Genomic DNA, 22,110 nt, shown 5'->3' on the forward strand with positions numbered 1-22,110 from the left:
CTTCTAATATCAAAATGATCAGTTCCCAGGACTGACTTTGTCAAGAGCAAAGCACTTATAAATTTACCAATATAAAGAAAAGATGACAAAATTCAAGCTCCTGGACAACTGACTTTTCTACCATAAATCTTAATCTTCAACACTTCTGGGTCCTAGCTGAAGTACTAACGTAGAGTAAGGGAAAGATGCTGAATAAGACGACAGCTCTATCTTTATCCCATCAAAACAGCTCTCAGAACTCATCAGCCCTTAGGCCTTCCCTTATGAAAAGTCCTCTAGAGCACAGAGGCCCAGAGCCTGAATTCTGGAGCCAACAGGCAAAGGGCAGTGTCCGTTCTGCCACCCATCGGCTCTCACACCAGCTTCGTTGTGTCTCAGTTTTCTTCATCTGTGACATGGAGACAATAGCATATCTACCTCTTAGGCAACCGGAAATCTTAAATGAGTTAATTCATGGAATGTGCTTAGAAGAGCTCCTACAGAATGCTTACTGCTTCCTAAAGGGTCACATTCCCTGTCCCTAGTGTGTGGCTCAATACAACGGTGAACTAAGACAGTCCCCGCCCTACGGGGTTAGAACACACCAATAAATATATTATTGCGAACTTTGATAAGCAATATTAAGACCATATAACCTAGTCTTGGAATGATCAGGGAAGGCAAAGTAATCATCACTTAAGCCAGAGTAAAGTGCACTCAGAGCTAGCATGTTGCAGAGGTCCTCCATTAACGTTTCCCCTGAATAACAGATTTTCAAGATTGGAAGTTAAGGAGCATTGCAAAGTTGGGAGAGACAGGCCCTATCATCAGTGTTCCTGCAGTTTCTGTAATCCCACAGATTGTTAAGCACTTACAAGAGCAGGTGGCTTATTGTACATGAAGATCACGAATACAGAGTTTCAATGATTATTCTTTTATAACACTGAATAAAAGAGGTTGTAATATAAACTAAGTCTATGAAAATAAAATAATAAGCATAGCAAGCGCAATCATTAAAAATACATATTGCTAACTCTCGGCCTCACAATCTCTTCTGGAAAGGTCGCACTGTAACTGGGCAGCGGGTTAATCCAATTTTTATGACACCAAATTACAGGTTACAACTTCCTGAGCAGGTCTTTCAGGGTTTAACTTCTCTTGATTCACCTCGAAGATCAGGCTAATTAATTACTAAACAAAAATAGCCATGGTCACCATTTATTTATTGGGAGCTTATCATAATTCAGTGAGTACACATATATATTCAGCAAATCTTCATTTTTATGTGCCTCAGTTGTTAAATACCTCCTCTAAAATAGCACCTCCTTCCAGCACCCAAACCACTGGGTATTTTATATTTATGTTGCAAGGAAATTCTTGCACTCAGCTTATAAAACATGGGAAAGAAAAGCAGAGAAATTTCTGGCCAGAAAACAGTATTACTTTTTATGCCTCCGCTAAACTCAGGTCAATATTAAAAAATTTGAACTGTAACTAGAGAAAGGCCAATGTTGTAAAAACTCATTATTTTAAAAATACTTATAAGACAATTTCTTTAAAGTACTGGACAGTAATCAAAATGCTAATTCAGTAACGTGCTCTGCCTCCTCAAGACAGAAACGAGGCCCTCTGTAAAGCACCACTCAACAAGAAAGAAGAAATTATAAGGCAGGATAGAATCAGCAGCTCCCCCTGCTCTGAGCACCTTTCCTAAACACAAAATACACGCACCTGCGCAGTTTCCATCATGTAAAAGCCCCAATTCTCCATGGAGTTCCATTCTCATTCACATTATAATACCAACAACCCAGTTCTTTTAAGCATTTGTACAGATGACTAAAAACGTATGTGGTATAACAATCACCAAAACCTAAAACATCCCAACGTGAAATAAGCAAAGATGAGCTGGGGTATACAACTAAAAATATTCTTTGATTAGAAAAGTTTTTTTTTCCTTGAAATTTATTATTTAATAGGTTTTGGCAGTTATTATTTCTACCAGACTCAAAAAGAGTAATGCCTATCATTGCCACAAAATTCACAGTAAGCGTAATGTAAAAAATAGGAACAATAATTCAACCATTAAGTGACACAAAAAGAAAGAAAATGGAAATAAAACACAGAAACAAGAGGAAATACACTTGGGATAGAGGTACTGGAAATTCCCCTCTTGATAAAACATGTTTCCCACTATGAGTACAGGAGGTTTGTATGTTATTTCTGGTTGCAGGTAGAGTTAATGTCATCTCTAAAATGCCATCTGAAAGCACAGGCCTTGGTCGAAATGATGTCCCCGTTCCCTAAATTCACTGCTGTGAGAGCGACATGTGGCAGAGGGGAGGGAAAAGTGCAGAAATGGATTAACCCAGTGAGCTGGAAACAAAGACTTCTGGTACTAACGAGGTCCAGGGCACTAAGATGCCCTCATGGGAATGGGGAACTAGAAAAGCCAAGTCACTAAATTATGCACTACTAAACTCTCATCTTAAGGCAAATCAGATTCCATCATCAATTAGCTTATCAGTTAAAAAAAGGGGGGGGAACCCCACCTAACTACTACTACCACCATCTATAATGGCCAAAATCACATGGTACTTTGATCGTTACTGCTCCTCACCTTCTAGCTCAACAAACAGGGACTGGTCTGAATCTGACGTGTATTTTCCTTTACTTTGGCTCAACTGATCAAAACACAAACAATTTTCTCTTTAAATTGAGGTACAATTAATCCTTCTCTCAGGATTTTTACCCTTCATAGACTGACTTCCTACAGCCACTGTGACTATCAACAGTACATTTTAAGTTAAAACAGAAAAGGAAAGGGCAATTCAACCAAAAAATGTCATACCTAGTGGTACTTCCTGTTGTTCTTCAGCAGGGGGCATGTGCGCTTCTAAAATAAGAAAATTACAATCCATTACATACTGCTGACCAGTGTTTCAAACACAGACTGTATTTAAGTTATAGTGATTATTTTTACAGACATTTCTGGGATACGACTGCAATGATGACAAAAACATTAGGTTTTCACACTAATACAACAAAGAAGAGTTAGCGGTAACTTTGTAAAATGTTGTATACTTCTCAAGTGTGCTGTAAAACAGGCTTTACATCATCTGCCTAACTGACTAACCATGACCAAAACTCACTGCCTGGGCAAAGGAGATATGAACTAAAACCCTGGTCTTCACCACAGTTTTGCATCAGACTTGATAAGAGAGCTGAGGAAAGAGATCTAAAATATCTTGTTAAAAAAGTTTTTAATACACAACCCTAAATGCAACATGAATGAAACAACACAAAGAAATTGAAAGAGAGTCCTAAAAGTTAATTACTATCCTTAATAAAGTTTCTGAAAAATAATATTCAAGATAACATATTCTAAGACTGGCCAAAAATACGGATATGACTTTTTAAACATCTTGCCTCTTTCCCTGGCCACTTCAACCCATTTGCATCTAAAGAGACTGTAGATAGACCTTATCAAATAATGGTACAATAATATACTGATCTGATTCCATCGATCAAATTATATCACATTTTAAGATCTTCATATCTAACAACCCATTGAACATTACCTTAATCTAGAGATAAGATTACATCAGTTTTCCTTTTGCTCCTGAAGACTTGGAACAGACTTAGGTCAAAAGGAAGAATTTTTATAGCATTTTCTAAAACTCATATATTTATGCAGCTATTTAACTGTTTTTCTTCTTAAATTAATTTGCTTCTAATTTTAAGAATAATACATACCCAAATGGAAGATTTGGAAATATTTTTTACATAAAAGGAAAAAAGTAAAAAAAAAAGTCACCTATTCCCACTAATCACAATGAATATTCTGGCATATTTCATTGTTTTAGTGGCAGTACTTTGAACAACTAGCTTTCTCTTTTATGAACGGCTTGTTAAGGTTTGCCTACTGATCTCATTCTTAGTAAGTTAGAGAACTACTAGCACTGTATCACCCTTACCAGTATTTTTCTCAGAATTTCTTTTACTTGTCATTTTAGGTCTGAAAAACTTGTGTGCATCATAAAGTATTAATCACATTATTATTTCCATCACTGATGTTATACTAAGAAAGCCTTATTATTATTGCAAGATAAAACAAATTTTCAATCTGAAATTCAAAATTTCAATTTAATTTTGTTCTGAAAAAGTGTACATTTAACAGACTCACCTGAAATTTATTTTGGCAATAATATAATGGGAGGATTTTTTAAAAGGAAACAGTAAACTTATTATATCAGCACAGCCTGATCTTCTTTACTCTAGCACTTTTTAAACCCACTTCAGTATGGATTTCAACTCCCACCTTCATGATGATGGCTCCCAAACACATCAATCTCAGGTCTCACCCATCTAGCTCATATCATTGGCACAACCAACCCCCTACTTGATACTTTCACCTGGGAATCTCACATCACTCCCAAACTTAAAATATCTAATACAGAGCCATGGTTTTCTCCCCTAAACCAGTTTACTCTAGATCCTACTTTCGCCACCATCCTACAGTTGGTAAACGGCCCCATCATCTGACAGTTATTCAAACCAAACCAAAGTCTCCCTTTATTTCTCTTTACTTCACAACCAACAGAAAGGTCCATCAGTTATAATTCAAAAATATATCTCAAATTCAAAACTTTCCCCTCCATTTCCACAGCCACGACATTACTCCAGGCCACCATGATCACTTCCTGGATCGTCACCCAAACATTTCCTTACAGGGTGGTCCCTGCCTCCATTCTTGCCCCACCTAATCCATTTTCTAATTAGGAGTGAAAGTAATTCCTTAAAATAAGTCAAATTATGCCATACTTCATTTAAGTATTTTTCCCAGATTCCAACTGCACCTGGACTATAATTCAAATTCCTCACTAGGTCTTCCAAGTTCCCAACTGATCGGTCACCTGAATCTTTAATGCTTAAACCAATTCAAGCTTAGTTTTCTGTTGCCTGTAACAGAAAGTAACCTTCCTGACACAGATGGGGAAGTGAAGAGGGTTTAGGCACAGGGCTGAGATACAGCCTACCCTCGACTTTTGAATAGATCACCCTAAAGGTATCATGACAGATGGATTTGAAGGGGACAAGTATCTAGTTGAGAAGATGGGCTAGAAGGCTACTACTGCTGTCCAGGAAGGTGATGAGGGCTGAACTAGATCACCAGAGCCACAGAGGAAAGAAGGGATTTGATAAATGTTTTGGAAGCCCATCCAGCAATACTTGGGATTGATTAGCTGCAGAGGTGAAGGGAGTGTCAATGATGTCACTGTCATTGCTGGTGTGGGAATCCAACTATATATTGATACATTGAGCCAAGTCAAGGGACGGGGAAAGAGAAGGTTAGAGGGCACGTGAAGATGATGAGTTCCTTCTCACTGACCACTCAGGTTCCAAACACAGAAGCACAGAAACTACAGATGGGGCTAACGGCACACAGTCCAGAGCCCCATTGCTCCGCAAAAAGAATTTCCTTAGCAGTCTCCACTATATCCTCTACTGGCTTATCAAAATGCCTGTAGAGGATATAATGGTGACTTTGGAAAAGTCTTTGGAAAAACTACTTCAAACACAGGAAAGGCAGGGCCAAGATGCATACTGTAACGTTCTGCCTCTTATATAAAACAATATATGTGGGATGGGTTGGATAAAGTTCTTTCTAGGGATGGGGGGGTTTCTCTTTTCTGACTCTGACTGAATAAAAAAACAGACTTGGCTATATTATTCAAAGACAACTGAGTCACAGGAGGTAGGAGAAAATAGGAACACTATCCAGTCTGCTACAGGGAGATGAATTTGCATGTGTGCAGTGGTCACAGCAGCTGTGAAAGAGTCTCTGTCAGCAGCTAAGTGGAAAATGAGGGCAATTATGGTATCCCCACATTCCCCCACTCCTCCCCATCTTCTCCCATTTCACTCAACTGTACTATTAAATATTCTGCCTAACCAAGCTCAGAAGCAACAACATTTAACCTGAAAACTGAGAATGAGTGGCTCATCAATGAATTCTAAGAGTAATATAAAGAGCAAATGCCATATTACATGTTCCCTGTGGCAACTTCCTGCCGTTAAAGCCCATGGATCCCAGAGTCCACTGTAGGTCCCAAGTCTGGGTTGAATACCAGCTTAGCCACCCCCCCTCCCCCACCAAAAAAAGCGCAATAAATTGCTCTTCCTCTTCAGTGTCCACTGTGAGGAACAACCGAAATAACGTATGTGAAAGAACACTGCAGGCCGTTAGGATCTCTGTAACTCTACATGGTGTCGAAGCACCACCACATAATATAGGCAACAACTGTTTGGGAACAATCCTTCACTTTCAAAAATAGTCTGTCCAGCTGAACCACAACATAAAGAACCCAACTTTCAACCCATCCCTGCCCAAGGCTAACCCCGTCTGACAAAACCACCCTCGCTGAAGAGCCTTGCTATAACCAGTTATTTGCTATTGGACTACCCTGGTTTTAAGTTATTGCACTTTTCATAATCTGTAGTTACTTCATCATGTCTCACCACGAGAATGCCAACTCCAAGGAAACCAGAAATCCTAGCCATCGTCTTCATGCTCTCCCTCCTAGCCCCAAGCACCCTACAGACACCAAAGTGTCCAATACATGTCTGCTGAATGTGTGAACATAATTTTAATACAAAAAGTAAAACTATCTCTATAAAATTAACTTACCTTCTAAAATTATGTTTGAATCTTCTACAGCATTATCTAAAAAAAAAAACCAAACACATTTTACATTAACTCACACTAGATTCCTAAATTAACTTATCTCTACTAAGGTAACTAAATTTGGCTCTTTTTAGACTAGGGCCTTCTTATGGAGACTCATAACTCTTTATATTAGCGTATCAACTTTAATTCCTAAATTATATTCGAAGTATACTTCAAATAGGCTGACATCATCCCTAATGACATAAAACTCGCAACATAAGTACAAGGGAAAGAATATATTGACAATATGCAATTACCTCCTTGGAGACTTGAAAGTGTCTTGGATTTCTGACTACATCTGTCTTTGTCCCACAAGTTAACTGAGTTTTAATAAATACAAGGGGCGGGGGGCTGACTCACAGGAAACACCCATTTAGAGAAAAAGCTTACCCGAACTTTCTAGACCTTCATTTTCCGATGGTTCGTATACTAGAAAATACACAGAAAAAATAGTCCTTTAGGGCTACATAACTCACTGTGACACAACATTTGCTGTATGGTTTCATGAGCAGAGACAATGTCTAATTCATCCTTGAACACCTGGGACTTAGTCACTGGCAAGTGGTAGGCTATAGAGCAGGATAGGAAAGAGTCTGGTGTGGAGTCAAACACAGATTCAAAGTCCAGGTCGGCCACCTTTTAGCCATAGGGGATGGGGAAGAACCTTAATTTCTCCCATTTTACAAATGCTTTGTTCATGTAAAATGGGAGAAATTAAGGTTCTTCCCCAGTCACTGGTTACCAGGATCCAAAATCTGTTTAGTTCCTGGTGGCACTGAATTTCCCTTTTCTATCTTTCATGTCTGTGGGGGAGGATTCTGGGCTTTCACCAGGCAGATTCTCTGTTTGTTTAGGTAACAACTCTCTGATCTTCCACTGGAGGCAAACACTCCCGGTGCCAGCCCCTCAGAGTGAGGGTTCAGCTGGCAGGCCATGAACTCACTGCCCGATTTCTCTTATTTAGTTGCACGGGGCTCAGGGCTCTCTGCTTTGCTGAAAAGGAGGCTCTGGTCTCTTCTTTTGGGCTCAGCTGGGTCACACATCTTTCTTGGTCAACCCAACCCCAGCTTTTTCCATTCTCCAAAATGCCTCAAATTTTCTGGTTCACTTCGAGTGAGCTTTCTTATTTTCTTACCACAGTTATCAGTGTATTCTTTATAATCATTTAATAAAGAAAATTTTTTGAGCAACTACTATGTTTCAGATACTAATTCTCAGTGCTGGGTAGAGTAAGGGACAATTTTAATCCATCATCTTCTGTCCTTCTGGTGGTACTGGTAAGAGAGAGGAGCAGCACGTTTTTGCTCACTCTGTCACTTTGAACTCTGTTGTATTTAAACCTGCTCAAGACTCTACCAACTTAAAGAAAAAAAGCCCTTTCTTGAGCCTACTTCCCCTTGCCCCAACTCTCCCCTCCATTTCACAATCTAATTTCTTCAAAGAGTCATTCACATTTGCTATCTCACCCCTCACTTCCTTCCCCAAACACTGCCATCTGCTTGTGGCCCTGACTCACCCCTGCCAAGGCTCCTCAGAGACCACCTCATTCCATCTAATGGACAAGCTCCACCTCACCGAGTTAGAGCTTCCAGCAGCTCCTCCCTTCCTAAACACTTCAGTGTGACTGTATTCTCCTTTCATTTCTTCCTTTCTCCTCCTCAATCTTCTTCTTCACCTGTCCTAGTCCTACCAGGCACGAAATGTTGGCTTTCATTGAAGGCCAGCCACAGAGCCACCCAGACCCCTACACTGTCCTCCCTCCATAAGTGATCTCAGCCTTTGGCTTCAATTATCTTGTACAGACTCACCACTCCCAAACTCACAGCCACGAATGCGAGTTCTCGGCTGAGATCCAGGCACCACCAACTAGGTTATTATATATCCCCCTGGATGTGACAAGAGACACTGTCAACATGTACAGACTGGACTCACAGCCTCTTGGCCCGTTCCTGTTTTCCAGTCCCGCCTTAGGGAAAAAGCACCACCATCCATCAAAGGCATGAGCCGGAACGGTAGACGAGGTTCCTGATACCTTGCTCTCTGCCCCAGCTACACCCACACATCATGCCCTGTCAATTTTTTCTCTTTACATTTCTCATCTTGTCCACTTCCCTTCACTGCCACCACCCTGGTTTAAACTACTTTATCTCTGTCCACCTTCATCTGTGTCCCTTGACAACGGCTCCGGCCAAGGTCACCAGGGGGCCACTGTCAAACTAGATGCAATGCATGTGTTCAGTGCCTACCTCGCGTGGGTCCTCAGCAGCATGAGACACTGCTGAACATCCCTTTGCTGAAACTCATCTCCTCTGACTGCTCTTTAGGCAGAGATGGGACCCAGGGCAAGATCGGATTGGAATAATGGCACTAAACTAACTGGTCTCCCCATATCCACTCCTGTCTCTCTCCAGTCTACGTGCTACATGTCAGACCGATCGATCTTTACAAAATGCACATCTGATTTTGTAGTGCCTCGAACAATGCCCTGAGGGTAGGTGAATATGCCTGACTAACTCTAGGCGTCCTCTGGACCCCAAACAGTGCAATGTCAGCGCAGATTAGACTGCCAGCCCTCCAGACCCATCTTCGCACCTCAGAGGCTTCTTAAGACATTCCGCCCGCCCACCTTCCCCTTGCCTTGTCAATGGCTCTAATCTTCCCTTCCAACTTCGGGGACGCCTTCCCTGGTCTACAAACTAGGTAGGTCTCTTCGCTATATACTCTTGTTACACACTGTCCTTGTTCTCACCGGCACTTAGTGCAATTTCAAGTAAACACTAAATTGAAGTTATTTGTGTGATCAAACCGTGTGTGTTCCTCGCTAGAACTGCTCCAGTCCTGTTTCCTGTTTTAGACATAAAGTAGTTAATACGTATGCATTATATGAATAAATCGATCAGATGGTAAGCCGGTACTGTCCGATCCTAGGTATATCCAGTGTAGGCTTAATGCTTTCTAGATTTTCAGCGTGGAAAGCTGGTTCCCTCCATAGCTTTAAGAAGCCACTGGTTTTCCAGGTTCTACATGTAGGAAGTTTAATATGGAATATATTCTGTTCACCTACTGAAAAATGGTTTTGTTTTCACCCTACTTACTACTCACTTACATATGTTCACTTGGCTTCCCTAGTTCGTTCCTGAATGCCACAAAGGTATCTTGTTAGAACACTGTGAATAATCCTAGTAATACTTCTATCAAACCTCTTTTGTTTGAAAAAGTTCAGGTTCTATAGCAAAGTAATCTAGGTATCTCAAAATCTTGTGATCCAAAGTATCTCAAATCTTGAAGACCCCTTAGGTCCTATTTTATTACTCTTTTTTAACATGTTAAATTGTGCTTATTCTGATACTCTATGAAAACACACTTATTTTTATAACATCTTTTTTTAACACAGTATCTAATTTTACACTTCTTTCCAGTTTGATTTTAAGGTTCTCTGGATCTAGTCTGCTAACTGCCTTCCAAACATGTTCTTCCTAGCACATTTAGACAAACACTATAATGAGTGGCAGAAATGAGAAAAGTATCTCATCTCTACACATAACTTTTATTTCCAAATTTTTGTTCTCTCCTTTAAATTTGAAACTGAAAAGAAAATCTAGATCCAATCATACTGGCCAAGTTATTTAATTTCTTATAAAAATATTAGTTCTTCAAGACAGAATCCAGGATGTTTCCAATGGCATCATTCATACTCCATTACAAATAGCCACTGTGACTAGTCATCTTTGTAGGGCCTTAAATCTTAAGTACATGTCCTTAATAAATTAGCATATCAGGTTTATACACAGCCAGTCCTAATTTTCTTCAATGGAGAACCACCAACTGTCATGAAACCATATATTTCTTGAGAGTAGGGACTCCATATTGCTCCTATTTGAATGTCAAACCATTCACCCCCAAACCATCAGCATGCAAAGTCCTCTATATCTGACGCAAGCACTATACATTTCTCCGTCCTTCTTGCTTCACACACGAAGTTATGCTCAACTGACTCTATTCCTTTTACAGAGTCATCTATGAAGGTGGCAGAATAAAAATGATATACCATTGGCTTTATCATTTCTTAGTCATATTATTTTATGCAAATTACTTACATTCTCCGAACCTTATTTCTTTCATCTCGGAAGTCGCAAAAAATAGAATCTACTTTGTGGAGTTTAATAAAACAGGCTGGGGAGTGCTTTGGCAACAAACTGAAAATATAAATGCCCAAATCTGAATCTAGTGCCACTCATAACAAAAACATGCCCAAACTCTTTTGTTTATGCCACTTTTAAGCCTGCAGTGAAATTCTTTTGTACTTTTCTTCATGCCAGTAGACCCATCTCCTTTAAGAGTGGGATTACTTTGTAGAAGAAACTAGAGTAGTTCAACTTTCACTAGTTTTCTATGCATCAGACATTATGTTAGTCGAAAGAGAGCTAAGACTATAAAGTATGAGATAAGTTTTCATGAATAATTTTTAACTGCTTCTGAAGGCAACTTGAAAACAGTTTAAGAAATTATTTAGTCAATGGCCGAACCAATGGGGGAGGTAAACAATCTCCCCAAGTAAATTCTTTGAAAACTCCCATCCATTTGGAGATTTTCAGTTACAGTATTTGAAGCTTAAAACACTACCCTCTATAACTCTAAAACCTATGAGTTGACTTAAAACAAGTAAATGGCTTAAGGTTGAGAAGCATTTTCAAACCTGGTTCATCATAGTCTTGGTATGTAAGGTCATCTGCAGAAAAGATAATAAATAAAACTCAGTATTAAACAGGTCATTCTATGCAACTGCTTAGCTAAAAAAAACACAGCTTAATCTCAAATACAGAATTCTGTTCTCTTAAATATCAGTGTCTGTGGTCAATGATAGGTGCCTCTGCCCCAAAAACACTAGACACAAGGACAAGTAAATTATTTTCATAAAAATTCTTCAAACTGGCAAAAAGTAAGATATGCAAAAGTAGCATTACAGATTAACATCCTGTATTGTCATGGTGCCAGTGTAGATGAACTAAAATATGAAAGCCTGATACTCTTTTCATAATCGAATCTTGTTACAAAGCGAAAAGACTTGTATTAGGTGTTAGGATTCCTTCTCTGACTCCTTTGAAAGAAAAATCACTTTAACATAGCATTACAACCATAAAGCCTTGAGTAATGTTTACAGTCTAATGAAAATATTCATTCAGTACCTGCTTCATGGTACCTTCTTTCATCATCACCCACTACTGGCTCCATGGAATCTAAAAGGAAAAACATATACACCTTTGTCAAACGTGAAAAAACCAAACACATTACTAGATGCCATTCTGAAGTATTTACAAATTAATTCCAATTTTCACAACTGGGTGAGATAGATATTACCATTATCACACAATAAAATTTAAGCTGAATAAAGGTCCATAATCTGCTCTGTCAGTCACAAAGACAGGAAGGAACAAAACCAGTGAGACTCCACTACACCACTCCGCCTCATCAATTCCCAAATTGCCTTCCCAGCATCCTGTCTACAAAGGGCAAAGTCCCAATGGTGGTTTGAAAAATACAATTCCTTTTTCCTCATTCCTCCATGTAATATTAAACTATATTCAGGAATTTCTATAAATGTCTGGGCAACCAAAAAGGACTGTGAGTATTATAAAGAGGACTCTGTCGAATCTGAGTGAATCATTAACCCCGGGGTAGAATGGCCTTGGCCAGTGCCTTAAACAGAAACATATCACAAACCTGGATTGTCCTGCTCATACATCATCTCTTCCATATCCTGATTATAAACCTGTGAAGCTGTAAGTTAAGAAATGATTAGGAAATTACAAATCTATCTCAAGAAGGATTGCACTTGATACTCAAAATAGGAAAAGCATAATATCCAGAGTGACAGAAATGTAAAATCAAATCATAATGATGCTCACATTTATAGTCACCCAGGCACTCACTTTGGGAAATGCCGAACACAAAGATGAATGAGACAGTCCCCATCATCAATGGGTTTATAACTGAACCGCAAACTGGTGAGGCTATAGTCTCACTTAGATTATACAAATTCAACTATATTCAGCCAAAGACTAATAAGACAGAGACAGAGAGAGAGACCAGAGATGGCGGGGCAGGTGAGCCCTCCTCCCGTCCACTCAGCAAGCACCTGCTGCAGAGCGTGCCTGAGGAAGGGCACACACGCCCCAGCCCCTCACCCTTGGACCCAGTACCTGAGTACTCCCAGATCGCAATACAATTCTAGCATTTGTTGAAGCGATATAGGTCCTCCATGCCAGCCAAGGATATCATGGGGTCCTCAAGCACAAAGAAAGGGATCTATTCTAGCACCGGAAGAAAAACTGGCCAACACAGGTTGACTGAGAGATGACATGTCCATCTCCAGTGTGGCCATATCTTCTGGGGATGCGTGACTAGTGACAATACACAATTTTGACCTTTCTTTGACTTTGTAATTTAAGACTACAAACATGTACTTCTACTATATCTCTTGGCCTAGCCATCCCATTACAGTGTATTTATCTTCAGGAGTAGACTTCAAAAGCTCAAAAACTATATTCACAAAGAAACATATAGATGAAATTATGACATAATATATCTAAGTTATATATAATTAACTGTATCTATATATTTTATGACATAAAATATATTAATAGATAACCATAGATAATGTTTTCTCTCATGATGCTCTTTTTATAAGAAAAGACTCATTCTAATTAAAAGAATAGTATTAAGTTTAAATCTCACCTGTCTCTTCTACAGGGTAACTATCTTCAATTTCTGAAAAGAATAACACAAAATCAATATTACTACTTTCATCAAGTTGTATGCATATATTCTGTAGATTTAGATCCTGAATCTATGCTTGTCATTGATTTTATTCTGAAAGCAAATAATTATTAAAATAAAACATAAAAAAAATCCATTAACTGTTTGCTAAACACTTTATCTTCTACTAGAACTACACTTAGAAATGCCTCATTCTCTTCGACCCACTCAATGCCACCAGAGCCTGGACTAACGAGAGGATGATTTGAACAGAGGATCACAGTGACAGGCCTGGACCTGGAAAGGGGGCTATCATGGTCTACTTCACATTCCACCATGGTGCCCTGTTGTCTAGAGCAAAAGCACAGTCTACAGGTGGGAACACAAGGAGAGACAGAGGAGACTTTCTAAGACGGGGAGCTGAAAGGTAAATGGTTCGTAACTGAACCCGCCGTCCCCCAAGAGCAAAGGGCTGCTGCCACAGGATTCTCACCACTCCACTGAACCTCGTTAATTTAACAACTACATGAAGTGAGAGTATTTTTAATTTCTGAAGACTATCAATAAACAACTTTTAAGTTCACACTGAATCTATGTCCTACCTCTTATCCAGATCCTCTGCGGCATGTGGAGCTATGTTGTTGCATGGGTCCTGATGCAACTTAACCATAGACTCTGATGATTATTATATGGTGGAACATAATGGGCTAGATGGTTGATTTTGTGTGGATGCTCTCAACCTTTTTCTTTAGTTTTACTCTTTAGAAATGAAATACCCATCTCAAACTATGTTTCAGTAGTATTCACTTTAGGTATAAAATTATATACACACAAATATGTCATTTATATACTTCTATTTTCTAAATAAAACATCATGAATCAATCAGAGTACAACCTGTGGATTAAAATCTTTCAGGGCACCTGGCTGGCTCAGTGGGTAGAGCACGTGACTCTTAATCTCAGGGTCATGAGTTAAAGCCCCACATTGGGGAGAGAGCTTACTTTAAAAATAAATTAATTAAAAAGTTAAAAAAAGGATCTTTCAACACCTCATTAAAGTCTTAAGGGCCACCTTAAAAAAGATCTGAGAATATATACCATAAGAACAAAGCATGTGTGCTCATTTAATAAGGCTTCAAATAAATACTCATGGTAGTGTCACATTAAAACATAGCAGAACACAAAATGTATGAAAAAATGTTTTCTTCATCAGAGAAATTCCTTCTCTCTATAGGTTCACAGTGAATAACTGTACCTCTAACTTGCCTTCTGCAGATGATCCAAGGTAAGCTACTCAATGGATTTTTAAATAACCAGCATTTAATGGAAGACACTGATACAGAACAGATATCAGCAAACTAGGATTTTTGTACATAAAGTTTTCCTGAAACATGGCCATACATATCCCTATACCTACATATACCTAATACGTAGGTATTATTTAAGGTTACTTCTGCACTATTGACGGCAGAACTGAGTAGTTTCAATAAAGGCCATATAGTTTGCAAAGCCTAAAATACTGACCCTCTAGCTATTTCCAGGAAAAATGTTGTCAATGCCTGGTATAGAAGCTAAGAACTGTGTTCTATAAACTGTGACTATGGAGTTCATATTAGAACAAGAGTCTGTGACAGATTGCCAAATAAAATATTTCATCAATTTTCTGAATTTCTTCTGATACATGGCACTCCAGGAAGAAAGGCACAGTAGAAGCAATGTGCTAAAGCATTTCACTTACTTTCCATTTCTATAAGGACTTCATATATTCTGACAGTTTCCTTAAAAAAGTGCTTTGAGGGGCACCTGGGTGGCTCAGTAGGTTAAAACCTCTGCCTTCAGCTCAGGTCGTGATCCCAGGGTCCTGGGATCGAGCCCCACATTGGGCTCTCTGCTCAGCGGGGAGCCTGCTTCCCCCTACCCCTCTCTGCCTGCCTCTCTGCCTACTTGTGATCTCTGTCTGTCAAATAAATAAATAATTTAAAAAAAAAAGTGCTTTGAATCAAAATCAAGATTTCTATTTATTTTAGGGAAAAAATTAGTTTTAATTGGACTTCCCAGCTTCCACTTAAAAAGAAACTTCAGATAAAATTAAATTTTTGTTTTAAAGGCGTTTAAGAAAGACTTCAATAATCATAATCACAAAGTGACTGCTGGGTTTCATTCTGAAACCAAAAGACATTTCCTACCTTCATGAAATGTTCTGGTCTCCAAGGGCTCAAATCCATCATCTGCATCACTTCCTACGAGGAAATCATCATCTTCCAGCTGTGGTTCTCTTGCTTGTCCAGCCTCTTCTTGCTGTACATCATCATCCCCTTGAATGGTCACAACGAACAAAGTCACATGAGTCCACACCAAGGGCCCAGAGGCAGCAGCTGACACGGACGCGTAAGCCCCTTCCGAAGTCCCTGCCCCTCGTCTGGGCCATCGCACATACTGTTGCCCGCTCTGAGCCTCTGTCCTCACTCTGGTCAAGTGCTAGTCCACCTGAAGGGGGCAAAGGCCTTCTCTCACTAGAACATGAACTCACCAAGCACGGGGACCTCATATATTTACTTACTATGTACGCCCAGCACCCAGGGCCTTGCTTAGCCATAAGAAATGCTCAGTAAGTATTTAAGGAATGAATAAAGGAATTTCTAATTGCTAACGTATTTGCCTCTTCAATTATCACCAGGTTAGAGAGAAGATCACCTTGGGACCGCTCACTGAGAACTGGTCTAAAACTCCACATACCAATCTTAAGTAACTCTATAAAATGCTGTGTTGCGAAGAACGGCCAAACACCTCTGTCAGCTGTATGCTAGGTCATCTGCATGAGGTCACATGTACTACACTTTGCATCTAAAGGTTGCTATGTGGAGCCTATAAGTTACACAGAAATGTCTATTCTTCTCTTCTGAGACGAACTTTTATGATATCCTGAGCTGTTCTGCTTCTTTTGTGTAGATGCTGGATAAGCTACTTATCCCACCGCGATACAGTTTAGCCTGTCGTCGTGGTGTAAGAAACTCTCCCAGCAGTAACCTGATGCGGTTTCAAGCAGAGTATGTCCTATACATAACACTCCAGCCAAGCAACACAAGCAACTTAGCTATGCTCACAGGGCCATAAGGGGCTCAGGAGTGTGGGGTCTCGAGCGTGTGGCTCCAGATCTGGTTTTTCCACATCAGCTGTGACACCCCGGAGAAGTTACATAACTACTTTGTGCCAAAGATTTTTCTCCCATAAAAAGGAAATAGTAGGACTCCCTACTTACAGCATTGTTGTGAGAATTAAAGCATTTGGACAACTGCCTAGACCACAGTAACCACTTAGGTGTTACTGTTCTTGTGTTATTCTTGTTGTCATCGTCATCATCATCATTATCATCAGGTTATTGCTATTTCTGCTGCCACTGAACTCTCCTCAAACACTGCAGGAAGGCCTCCTTCCCTCACCTTTAGCATGGCGTAGCGATGTCCTCTGCTGGTACTGAACTGTGTGGGCCCATTTATGGCCACACTATTTATTTGTTTTCTGTCTTTCAGTCACAGCCTGCTACGTTGTTTCTCCTCATTTCAAGTTTTCTGCTAATCGGCAAACCAATCACCAATTCTAACTCCTGTCCCTGATTTTACCACACCCCCTCTTCCATATTCTTTTTTCCTTACTCTTACGTTATCCAGGGCAACTTCATGGTTTTCACATGAGCAGGATTTAACTCTTGGCCACTGCTACTTAATGGAAAGTCCCTGTTTTCAGTAGGGAAAGCAACCGAACGTCATGCTTTATCTGAGTCTCCCTTGCTCTGTCAGTGACAGCCCAGTAAAATGGTTCCCTGAAGGCTGACTACATCTGAGGCACTGCCAAGCCCTCTTCGGCCATTATTGTAACCCTAGGAAGTAGGTACTATCGTCCCCCTTTGAAGGACAAGGACCTTGAGGAACTCGGCTAAAGCCACACAGCTAGTACATGATAGCCAGAGGCCCCGAAACACCACGATGAAGTGCAGAACGTGCGGCCAGAGTCTACGACAGAGATGGTGCTCAGGGAGGCCATGTTTCGACCGGAAAACACACACACACCAGCTAGAGATAGAGCAGGTACAACGGTCTTGAGGCAGACAAACTTGGCAATCACAAAGAAAAGAGAGCATCTGCACTGGAGGAAACTGAGAGGAGAAAAAGAAAAAGAAAAGGTCCCCATAAGGCATATCAAACACAAACCCAACTGGACGCCTCTGCAGCCATCATACAGGAGGGGACAGTGACGCTGCCACACTGCGGTCCAGATGCATGCTTGGAGGCCAAGCTGGAGGGACCTGCCCATTGGTCCCATATGAGGCAACAGGAGGAGAGAGAAAAATAAGAAAAACTCCCCAGTTTTTAGCTTAAGCTACTAAGTAGGGGTCAGACCATGACCTAAATATAAAAGAGTGGAATAAAAGTACAATTTTAGGGGGTGGGGGAGAGCTCTGAAATGCAAAGGAATCGAGAATTGTGTTTAAGTCCATTTTGAGTCTGAGATGACCATAAAACACGCAAATGGAGATCAACAGACAGTTGGATAAGCCAGTAGCTCAGAGGACATAGGGCTGCAGATATATACTCGGAAGCAACACAAATTACATTTAAATCCATGGCCTCTGTGAATTTCTAAGTAAAGCAGAGAGTAAGTCCAAGAGGAAGGCTTGCGGCCAGAAACCCAGGAATGCTAGACTTGATTCCTCCCCCTTCTGTCTGGCTTCCTACACCCACCCATCCAAATGTCTACCATATCGTCCCACGCTTCTCTCTCCCCACCTTGGCTAAATTTGGTTCGAACGACCATCCTGACCCACTCAGATCACCAGTAGGGCCCCCATCTCCTCTTGCCGCAGCACACTCCCTCCGCTCCTGTTCATGGGCAGACAGACAGCACAGCGCTCCCTAGTGCCCTCCAGTGGTTCCGATTCCTCTGTGAATCAAGTACAAACACCCTTTGCCAATCACTCTCCATCTAGGTACTCCACTGGCCGGCCACCCTGAACTACCCTCGGATCCTCTTTTCCTCTGGGCTTGCCCACGTGCCATGCCCTTTGCTTGGGACCCTCCACGAACAACACCCACCTGGCAAAGCATGACCTTCAGCTATTAAGTCCTTCAGCTATTAAGTCATAAAATCACCTCTTTGGGAAAGCCTTTGCTAATGCCAACGTCTATGCAAGGCCCACACAGAACCATTACAGTTCATTGTTACAGCACTGAAATCCCTGATTTATTTAGACTGCATCATCCTCATGTTAGGTTAGAGTTGAACCAAAGATGTAGGAAGGGAAAGCCCGGGCTTGCCCAGAGGGGCAGACACACGCTCAGAAGCAGCAGCTCTCTTGGCTGAGTAGAGAAGCCAGTAATGCACAGACACGGGCTCCTAGACCCCAGATAGCCAATGGCAAAAACCCCCAGCTCAGCTGCAGACGGTCTCCCCAGCAGGCACAGACAGAGACGGTTGGGATGCTTTACACATAACATCCAAACACCCAGGACTGAGGAAGATGGTTTAGCACACCTGCTAAAGCAATTTCAATGATAGAGAGTCCCAGTTGTTTTTAAGAAACATAATTTTTTCCTTTAGGACTCTCTTCAGCTGACATCAAACCATTAGGCATATCAGGCTACCATGTGCTCTGCCTTCTTCAAAATCCCTTTGTGAGTTACATCTTGGGGTTATACGCTCTGCTTTTATCAAGGGGTGTTTCGAGAAACAGGCTCATAAAATCCTAAAGCGTGGGTTTCTAAAGTATCATTTAATATTCTCTGTACAGAACTGCATGTAAGAAATGCTTTAGATGTAAGATCTGGGGAAATGTTTTATATTCTCTATGTAGATAGCATGTTCATTTCCTCCCTGGTAATATGACTGATGTACTTTTTGCTCTGGCGACCACCCAAGTGTGCAGCAGGTTTGGCGGCCGACAGCAGCCAGATAGCCCATTACAGCTTGCCTGGTTGTGTTCTACTTTCCTCTTCCCTGTTCTTGCCATCTGTTCTTGATGTATCATTGGTCTTAACTCATTTCTTCTTATTTATTCCTACCATTTCTTTATTAAACTATGTGATAAGTTCCTTAGCATTAAGGCGGGAGAAGATAAAATGAGTCCAGTGCTCTCTCAGAAATACCTGTCTCCAATAATTAAAAAAAACACACTCAGTTATGACTTAAATTTAAAAATCATGTCAAAGTCACTTCATGTAATTAATTACTATTTGAGCAAGCAATGCATGAGAAAATGGGTTTTAATTCATACCATGTTCTGTGTAGACTGACTCATGGAGAAGGGGCTGAATTTGCTCTTCTACTTCATCTTCAATATTCCGAGGTCCTAAAATGATTACAAAACATAACTAAGTAGAAAAATATCTAGATATTAATGAAGAACATGAAACATGACATCCAGGTACACACATTTCAGTGACTATATTTGGTTCATCAACTATGCTACCTTTTCATATTCATTTGCCCCCTTTTTATAAGTTGGCAAACACAGTAAATATTTAAGATTGGTTTTATTTTGACAGAATATATAAATGTTTAGCAAACACCTCACAGAGCAAAATTACTTGTTTTCTAATTAACAAAATTCACAATCATGATAGAATAAAGAAAAGGGGATGGGCAAAGCTTTCAGGAGGGAAGTACTGGGAAACAAAGATTAAAATGTGGAAGATGAGGCCAATATACACGAAAGGGCATGACCAGTCACTGTCTTCCCTGACAGTCAGGAGAAAGGGCCCCCTGGCTAGTGTGAGGACTGAGAGGGTCAGAACTGAGAAGACCCCACGTGAAAACTGGCAATCCTTTCAGCTTTGGAGAAGCCCATCCGCCAGATCCACAGATTGAAACAGATATAAATTACAAAAGTCAACACTATCAGTTAACGACATCCCGACAACACTGTGCTGCTTATTGGATTACCGGGTTTGTTGAAATGTGGCGCAACAAGTAAGAAGCTATAATGACACTGACACTGTGATAAATTTTCTTTAACAAACATCCACGTTCAGTAAATTAAAGTAGCGCTAGACTCAGTATCATGCATGCTGTCACAGGAAGCAATGCCAATGACATCAGTTGGTTACCCTGACGTGTTAATCCTCGATGACAAAAACGGAGTAAACTCCTTTGAACTGCTTCAGGTAGGAAAAAGTTTAAGAGCCTGTTAGCCTAACCACATTACCAAACCATTCCTGAAGCACGGAAAGTACCTTCTATTTTTATAGATGGTTATATGGCACAAACCACGTTTATATGTATTTACATACAATTACAGAAGAGCCTGCCAATCTCTGTTCTTCCCTCCTCGGCTCTCACAATGCCCCTGAGAGCTTCTAACCAATTCCTAGCTTCACGACTGCTGACAGCACCATCCACAGAGAATCTAAGATTAGTAACTAGAGTGGATGGCACTCTGCTCTTTTGCTTAACCCTCTAATAGCTCCCTCTGCCCGAACAGAGGAAAATCTAAGCTCCTCAGAACAGAAGACCTCCACAATCAAGACCTGCTCCCAAGCCTCTCCAGAATCACCTGCTACTAGCCCTGGCTTTGAACTTGGTGAGTCCACCATGCTGTTTCATCTTTCCATGATTCTGTGATGTTCCTCCTTTCCTCTGGGGAGGGTTAGTACAGGCAGAAGCTAGACTGTAGTGAGTTAAAAACTGGGTGGAAAATAAGGTGAAGAAAGCTATTGTAGATTCTTGTTTCATAAATCTGGCTACTACAGGGCCGAGGACTGGAGGGCAGATACAAAGTTCTGTAGGGACCAAGAGAGGGTTTACTTTATTGTGTTGTAATGAAAGGTATGTACCTGGGTTTGTAGAACAGATAGAGAAGAGAAAGAAGCCAAAAATCTAGATAGTAGAAAGGTTGAAAGGCAACATTTAAACTAAACCAAACATTGCAAAGAAGTTGAAAGGATATGAGTTGATAATAAACTGATGGATTCAGAAGGACAAGTTATCAGTTAAATGTAGAGTAGTATTAAGAAAAATTTTTAAAAAGGAGAACAGAAGTAAATGGCACATTTCAGAGTGGGTTATTAGCTTTGAAAAAGAAGATTTTTAAATTATAAATTTATTTAGTGCAACGTAATGTTTGAGATGCTAAATCCAAATACACATTTAATTATAAGACTTTTATTTTTTTTTAAGTAGCTCTTTTGCTTGAGTTGTGGTATTCTGAAGGATTGGGAGAGAGAGATTAAATTCCAGGATTATGTTTTGAACAAATAAAAACATCAGAGCAGCACACTGATCTTAAAAGGGAGAAAAGAAAATCAAATATTCATACAGTGATAATAAAATTAGAGTACTGGAGTTGCCAGTAAATATGTAGTGTCATACCAAACACTTCCAATAGGTGGCAAAATGAAACCAAATTTGGGAGAATGATTAGTTAAAGGGAAAACGTGCAGCAATTAAATCACATTTTGCAATACATATCACAGCACAAACAGGAAATGACAGTAATAGATTTCAGTATCATTTGCCAATAATTTATTCACAGATTTTAGGAATTTTCTTTCTGTGGGTCACAGGCCCTTGGGCGACTAAGGAGATAACTGAGTTTATCTATGAATTCATGTGGATGTACAACGGGCCTCCACAGCATTACGTGGGGGTCTGGGAAG

General features: G+C 40.3%; 1 protein-coding gene across 2 annotated transcripts in view; it reads right to left on the bottom strand.

The window, feature by feature from the left end:
• Window positions 1-22,110, bottom strand: part of ASPH (aspartate beta-hydroxylase) — a 213,717-nt gene that overhangs the window by 123,499 nt on the left and 68,108 nt on the right. For both annotated transcript variants that reach the window (XM_032882625.1, XM_032882624.1), the window contains exons 5-13: window positions 19,731-19,805; window positions 15,649-15,777; window positions 13,442-13,474; window positions 12,428-12,484; window positions 11,893-11,943; window positions 11,403-11,435; window positions 7,097-7,135; window positions 6,668-6,703; window positions 2,828-2,872 (exon numbers count right to left, since the gene is read on the bottom strand). In XM_032882625.1, coding sequence (XP_032738516.1) covers window positions 2,828-2,872; window positions 6,668-6,703; window positions 7,097-7,135; window positions 11,403-11,435; window positions 11,893-11,943; window positions 12,428-12,484; window positions 13,442-13,474; window positions 15,649-15,777; window positions 19,731-19,805 — 498 coding nt within the window. The remainder of the gene's footprint in view (window positions 1-2,827; window positions 2,873-6,667; window positions 6,704-7,096; window positions 7,136-11,402; window positions 11,436-11,892; window positions 11,944-12,427; window positions 12,485-13,441; window positions 13,475-15,648; window positions 15,778-19,730; window positions 19,806-22,110) is intronic.

Source organism: Lontra canadensis, unplaced genomic scaffold (genome assembly GCF_010015895.1).
Source record: "Lontra canadensis isolate GAN:19392208 unplaced genomic scaffold, GSC_riverotter_1.0 scaffold83, whole genome shotgun sequence".
NCBI lineage: Eukaryota > Metazoa > Chordata > Mammalia > Carnivora > Mustelidae > Lontra > Lontra canadensis.